Below are 7,135 nucleotides of genomic sequence, written 5' to 3'. Positions count from 1 at the left end.
TATTTCCATCTGCTATCCCCATCCATAAACTTGTCTAATCTTTTCTTAAAGCTCTCTAGTGTCCTAGCACTAACTACATGATTACTGAGTCCGTTCCACTCATCTACCACTCTATTTGAGAACCAATTTTTTCCTATCTCCTTCCTAAACCTAAATTTTTCAAGTTTGAACCCGTTATTTCTTGTTCTACCCTGGTTGCTGATCCTAAGAATTTTGCTTACATCTCCCTTGTTATAACCCTTATACCACTTAAAGACTTCTATCAGGTCCCCTCTTAACCTACGTCTCTCTAGAGAATGTAAATTTAACCGCTTCAACCTCGCTTCGTAAGGAATACTCCTCATCCCCTGTATCCTTTTAGTCATTCTCCTCTGTACTGATTCTAATAGACCTATATCTTTCCTGTAATGTGGGGACCAGAACTGCACAGCGTAGTCTAGATGAGGTCTGACCAGCGCCAAGTATAACTTTAATATTACTTCCGGCCTTCTACTTTTAACACTCCTAAAAATGAATCCTAGTACCCTATTTGCCTTGTTTCTGGCTTCTATGCATTGTTTCCCTAGACGGAGTTCAGAGCTAACTATAACTCCTAAATCTTTCTCGTACCCTGTACCTACCAGAGTTTGGGTGTTTAATGTGTACCTATTGTGTGGGTTTCCTCTACCTACGCTAAGCACTTTGCATTTATCGATATTAAATTGCATTTGCCATCTATCTGTCCATTCATTCATTCTATCTAAGTCTGTCTGCAAGGCGATGGCATCCGCTTCTGACCTAATTAATCTACCTATCTTTGTGTCATCCGCAAATTTACTAACATCGCTACTAATTCCACTATCCAAGTCATTGATATATATTACAAATAATAATGGCCCTAATACTGATCCCTGTGGCACCCCACTAATGACATGACCCCACTCGAGCTCGTTGGCTTCACATTCCTGAAGTCACGCTCATTCCTCCTATTATACCATATGTTTATCGCTACAATATAAATAAAAGAAAGAAAATAGTTTACATTTTCTGTTATGGATCACCTGAAGATCCGCCACCCCAGCCGCACTCGGGGTGGCAGATCTTCAGGCGAGACAATCTGGGGTGGCGGATCTTCAGGTGATCCCATACTTTTAATGAAGTAAACTTTTTTCTGCATTTTTTATATCCACTCAGTTTTTAATGCGTTCATGTTGTTAGGTTAGGTTAGGCTAACCTAACCAAGTGAGAGAGTCTGGGGTGGCGGATCTTCAGGTGATCCCTGTGGGGTGGCGGATCTTCAGGTGATCCTCTGTTATATATCGTTCCCAAGTAAATTTTGTACGGTGTGGATACTTTTTCCTTGTAGATAACAAGCCAGAGTACGGTGTAGATATTTTCCGTGTGGGTAGCCAGCCTAAGTAGCGCCGCAAAGACATCCAAGCGGATTAGGGCACAGCCAGTGTAGAGTTATATGGAACATGTTGCCTGAGGTTGTTGTATCGTATGCCGAAGTCTGTAAGCACATGCTCAAGTGCAGTGGGAGTACATCATTCATGATGTAACGCCTCAGAACTAGACATCACTTTAAATATGCAAGTCTGTCCACGATAATCACCCCCGCCATATTCTATATGAATTCCAGAATCACTAAACAAATACAACAAGAAGATAAAAAAATACAAGATATTTTGATCAATATTAACAAGCACTGAAACATCAGAATACCAAAAAATAAATAAATAAATTGATAAATAAATAACTAGGCTCGTACTCTTAAGATGGCGTCGTCCCCCTGGCGGCCAGCGGAGGAAACTCATTCAAAAACAAAGCATGGCGCCGAGGAGGAGACACCGCAGCGACTCTCCCAAAACTCCGGACAATTTCGAGTACCTTAGGAGCCTCGGTGAATTCAAAAAGACCATCAGGCGCCGAGACACACTCAAGTCCTTCAAATCCAGCAAGGTGAGAGGAGCGCCAAGTGTTCAATTAAGACAGAAGAGGCAGATATATGAGCGTGTATGTGTTTGTGTTACCTGTGTTTTGTTGTTACAGGTGTGAATGTTTTTAATTAGTGCAGGTGTGAAAGTTAAGTTAAGGTGGTAGGGTTGACAGTTGTGTAGATAGACTGTTAAGTAATTGCGAAGATAAATAGATGGGTAAATAGATAAGCATTAGAGAGGCGTAGGTAAAGAGTGGGATATGATTGACTTGTTTAAATGGTAGTGGGGTCTTTAAGTGGTAGGGTCCACACAGCGGTGGCAAACAACATTCTCAGGGTCAGCAATCAGGATAGGACATGAAGCAGTGGGTTCAAGCTCGGCAGAGTGAGATTTAGAAAGAGGTAGGAAGACATTGGACCTTAAATGGAGTGGTGGACGAATGAAACACTCGGTAATCAGCGTTGAGGCGTGGCCACCCACACTGGGCTCTCCGCTGCCCTGCCAAGTCTACCCGCGCTGCGCCTGGGCTGACCTGAGAACACCTTTGCCTAGAAACTCCTTTGTTGGTCTCTCCTCTTTTTTTTTATTATTATTATTATTATTATTATTATTATTATAGATAAGTCCCTTCTCACAAGTGAATATTATAATATCTCTTTAACAATATTATAATATCCCTTAAAAACTAGTCATTATATATATATATATATATATATATATATATATATATATATATATATATATATATATATATATATATATATATAATGAAGGAACACCGTACAACAGTGTCGCTAAGTAAATGTTATTGTCGTTAACATTTATATCTGTTTTTAACTCTCAGCAGGTTTAAGGCTTAACATGTTATGCTTAACAATACTTATAGGGTAATCTGAAGGAATGTAAGCAGCAAATATATCTTTTACTTAACAGAAATAGTAATAATAATAATAATAATAATAATATAAATAAAACGTTGAATTCATCGCGAGGGGCGAGGCGCAGGTGACCTCATCCTAACAGGGGCCACCTGCCACGCGTGCCGCGGGAGGCCACCCACCTGCATTTGTTTTGTTATGGGAAGAGAGGCAGCGCCGCACCCGCTGCCTGAGCCTCCCTGGCCGCTAAATCAGCCTGGTTTTGCTACAGCCGTTAGTGATTGCTGCAGTGCGTTTATTTTTGTTTGTTTATTTATTTATTTATAACGAGAGAGGTTCTGGTTAAGGGTAACAAGCTGAGAAACAAAAACTGAATATGATATAGGGAGGGGGGTGTCTAGTAGGAAGTTAGGAAGCATGCCAGTGATGGGAGTAGTACTAGTAGTGCACCTCTCTCTGGTGTTGCATGAGAGGGGCAGGAAACAGAGTGTGTGTGCTGCAGGCAGGGGCAGTGTGTTAGGCAGTGCTTGGCTCAGTGTGTGCTGACTGTCACTGCTGTTGCAGGTGCCAGGCAGAGTCCAGCCTGCACGCCCTGCTCACCGCCAACCAATCTTGTCGTGTCCGGCTTCACCGAGGGTCCCTGCAGGACTGGCCGTGGCGTGTGCTGGCGGGAGTGGTGCTGCAGTGGAGGCCGTGGGGCGGGGCGGCAGCATGAGTGGCCGGCAGGAGCAGCAGCAGCAGCAGTCAGCCTCAAGTGTGGGGAGGAGAAGGCGTGGTGGTAAGAATCACCTGGAGACAGGCAGCTCTGTCCACAGAGGAGAGAGCAAGTTTGAGTGCCAGCAGTGTGACAGAACTTTTGTATCTAGAGGTGGCCTGAAGTACCACTCTCTGACACACAGTGGTGTTAGAAATTATGAGTGTGATGACTGTGGGAAGAAATTTGCCCAAAAATCTAACCTCACCACACACACCCTGACACACAGTGGTGTTAGAAATTATGAGTGTGATGAGTGTGGGAAGAAATTTACCCTAAAATCGAACCTCACCACACACACCCTGACACACAGTGGTGTTAGAAATTATGAGTGTGATGAGTGTGGGAAGAAATTTACCCAAAAATCTAACCTCACCACACACACCCTGACACACAGTGGTGTTAGAAATTATGAGTGTGATGAGTGTGGCAAGAGATTTACCCACAAGTCTTCCCTCACCGCACACACCCTGACACATAGTGGTGTTAGAAATTATGAGTGTGATGACTGTGGCAAGAAATTTGTCCACAAGTCTTCCCTCACCGCACACACCCTGACACACAGTGGTGTTAGAAATTATGAGTGTGATGACTGTGGGAAGAAATTTACCCACAAGTCTTCCCTCACCGCACACACCCTGATACACAGTGGTGTTAGAAATTATGAGTGTGATGAGTGTGGCAAGAGATTTGTCCACAAGTCTTCCCTCACCGCACACACCCTGACACACAGTGGTGTTAGAAATTATGAGTGTGATGAGTGTGGCAAGAGATTTCCTACAATTTCTCGTCTGAATGGTCACGCCTTCAGACACTCTGGGGTGAGGGAGTTTGAGTGTGATGTTTGTGGCAAGTGGTTCAAGACAAAGGGTGAGATTGCAGTGCACATGAGGGTACACTTCCGAGGTGGTGTCTTGTAATGCTACAGTTTATACAAGTGTGTTTTATCATTTTTTTTATTTACTTTTCTCACTAAGGATTGCTTTTTTGTTGTGTTGAGGGAGCAGCAAGAGTTTGGAGGATCAGACAAACAACAAGAGATTCAACAATTTGGCTTGTCTTCTAATGTTATAGTGTAAGCCAGTCTCTATTTTGTCATTTTCAGTTTGTGTTAATACTTTTCCTTCAACATACCTGCCTTCTCCCTCCCCTGTGACACCCTCTTCCCCATCCCCCTCTCTTTATAGCTCTACATTTACAACAGCTGTGTGACCGCTGGTGTCTGGCTCGCTTGCCTCTGAACAGAAGCTGTGCATAATTACCTGAGAAACTGGAGTGTAAATGAAATGATTAATGTTGAAAGGTATAAAGAGAGGGAAAAGATTAAAAGACGTTAAGGAAAATGAAATGATTAATTGTGAGGAGTATAAAGTGAGGGAAGAGATGAAAAGAAGCTAGGAAAGAAATTAATTGTCAAAAGTGTAAAGAGAGAGAAAAGATGAAAAAAAAAAAAGTTAAGAAAAATGATATGATTATTTGTCAGAAGTATAAAGACAGGGAAAAATGTGTTAGTTAATGAAGAAAAGTTAAATAGTGAAAACATTGTCAAAAATAGAGAAACAAAAGGCAAAATAAATAGATGAATAAAAATTAAACAGTGAAAATGGTGCCCCCCCAAAAAAAAAAAAAAGAAAAAGGAGATCAACAAATAAAGAAAAGTTGAAAGATGGAATGATTAATTGCCAAGAATATAAAGAGTGAAAGCAAGTGATAATAATCAGTAAAAAAAGTGAAAAAAAAAAAAATAGATGCGTCAATGAAAGAACATTTGAATTGCTCCTGGACAGCTTCTGTTGGTGGATGATGAGAAAAGAAGCTCCTGGCGTCTGTTTAGCATGTTTAGCCCATGTACTGTACGTGGTGTTTATCCAAGGAGTTTTGGTATGCAGGAGACGGCCTCCCACTCCTCTCTCATCAAGACAAGTGAAGCCAGTGGGCGGAGCTCATGATCAGCAGATACACCCAAAACATTGCAGTCTCCCATGTTGAGCTGTAGGAATTTACCATTTTCTTTTTGTATACTAGATGAAAAATAAGAGTTGATGGTTTGAGCTACGATAAGTATATTATAGTTTCTTAACTATGTTATGTAGACCTATTATCAGTGGTATTTATGCCAAATAATCACAATATTGAAAGAAATACGTGATGTTTCCAGGAGAAATTGTGGTGAAAAAATTTTGTTGTTGTATATTGCATGACAAGTTACAAACAGTAAAGCAGAAATTCAATAAATAGATGCCTTTTAAGTGTACACTGACATGATATCACACATAATTCTAAATAGGTGTTGTAAAGCCTAATGTAATATCACATGGCAGAGAGAGAGAGAGAGTTAAATTTCATATACGTTCATATAAGGTCAATAAGCAATATGCAAATGTATATTCTATTTGAGACCCATCTGGGTTAAGGGATAGTATTCCAGGAAAACTCAGCCTTCAGGTCATCTTTCACCTGATACACAGTTTATCTGAAGCTTCTTCATCTATATGCTCATGTATATGTGCATGTGTCTCCTTCATCTATATGTTCATGTATATGTGCGTGTGTACATAATCTGCTCCACCCATATGTCCGCCCCAAAGACAGCTTCCCACCTCTCACCCAAGTTGAAAAACACTGTATGATCTGATTTGTGTGTATGATTTGCCGTCTAAATGGTGGTGCCATGGCACAACACCACTATTGCAGTGTTTTGTGTCACACACATGGTGGGCAGCCTGGAAGCAACGGCAAAAAACAGGAAAGGAGGAGTAGTACACCGGCGTTTGCCTATACTTTCAGTGGTCAGCTGGTAATGTTTTGGTGTAAGGGGGGTAGGGGCGACAGCGGACCAGTAGCGAGCTCGTTGGCTTCACATTCCTGAAGTCACGCTCATTCCTCCTATTATACCATGTGTTTATCGCTACAATATAAATAAAAGAAAGAAAATAGTTTACATTTTCTGTTATGGATCACCTGAAGATCCGCCACCCCAGCCGCACTCGGGGTGGCAGATCTTCAGGTGAGACAATCTGGGGTGGCGGATCTTCAGGTGATCCCATACTTTTAATGAAGTAAACTTTTTTCTGCATTTTTTATATCCACTCAGTTTTTAATGCGTTCATGTTGTTAGGTTAGGTTAGGCTAACCTAACCAAGTGAGAGAGTCTGGGGTGGCGGATCTTCAGGTGATCCCTGTGGGGTGGCGGATCTTCAGGTGATCCTCTGTTATATATCGTTCCCAAGTAAATTTTGTACGGTGTGGATACTTTTTCCTTGTAGATAACAAGCCAGAGTACGGTGTAGATATTTTCCGTGTGGGTAGCCAGCCTAAGTAGCGCCGCAATGACATCCAAGCGGATTAGGGCACAGCCAGTGTAGAGTTATATGGAACATGTTGCCTGAGGTTGTTGTATCGTATGCCGAAGTCTGTAAGCACATGCTCAAGTGCAGTGGAAGTACATCATTCATGATGTAACGCCTCAGAACTAGACATCACTTTAAATATGCAAGTCTGTCCACGATAATCATCCCCGCCATATTCTATATGAATTCCAGAACCGCTAAACAAATACAAAAAGAATATAAAAAATACAAGAT

The 7,135-nt window shown here is 41.6% G+C and overlaps 2 protein-coding genes across 5 annotated transcripts in view; both read left to right on the top strand.

Moving 5' to 3' along the window:
• The window catches only part of LOC135094124 (uncharacterized), a 103,234-nt gene that overhangs the window by 61,241 nt on the left and 34,858 nt on the right, over window positions 1-7,135 (top strand). The window lies entirely within an intron of this gene.
• LOC135094121 (zinc finger protein ZFP2-like) lies at window positions 1,096-5,187 on the top strand. The gene is made up of 2 exons (XM_063993925.1): window positions 1,096-1,941; window positions 3,362-5,187. The coding sequence occupies exons 1-2, from the start codon at window positions 1,810-1,812 to the stop codon at window positions 4,469-4,471; spliced, it is 1,242 nt and encodes a 413-aa protein (XP_063849995.1). The 5' UTR covers window positions 1,096-1,809; the 3' UTR covers window positions 4,472-5,187.

Source organism: Scylla paramamosain, chromosome 44, assembly GCF_035594125.1.
Source record: "Scylla paramamosain isolate STU-SP2022 chromosome 44, ASM3559412v1, whole genome shotgun sequence".
Taxonomy (NCBI): domain Eukaryota; kingdom Metazoa; phylum Arthropoda; class Malacostraca; order Decapoda; family Portunidae; genus Scylla; species Scylla paramamosain.
This window is presented reverse-complemented; position numbering and strand designations above follow the sequence as displayed.

What these genes read in the sequence shown, in the direction of transcription:
- LOC135094121 (XM_063993925.1), top strand. Translation starts at nt 1,810, where the DNA reads ATGGCGCCGAGGAGGAGACACCGCAGCGACTCTCCCAAAACTCCGGAC. An exon ending in AGTCCTTCAAATCCAGCAAG is followed by an intron (nt 1,942 to 3,361) that starts GTGAGAGGAGCG and finishes CTGCTGTTGCAG; the next exon opens with GTGCCAGGCAGAGTCCAGCC.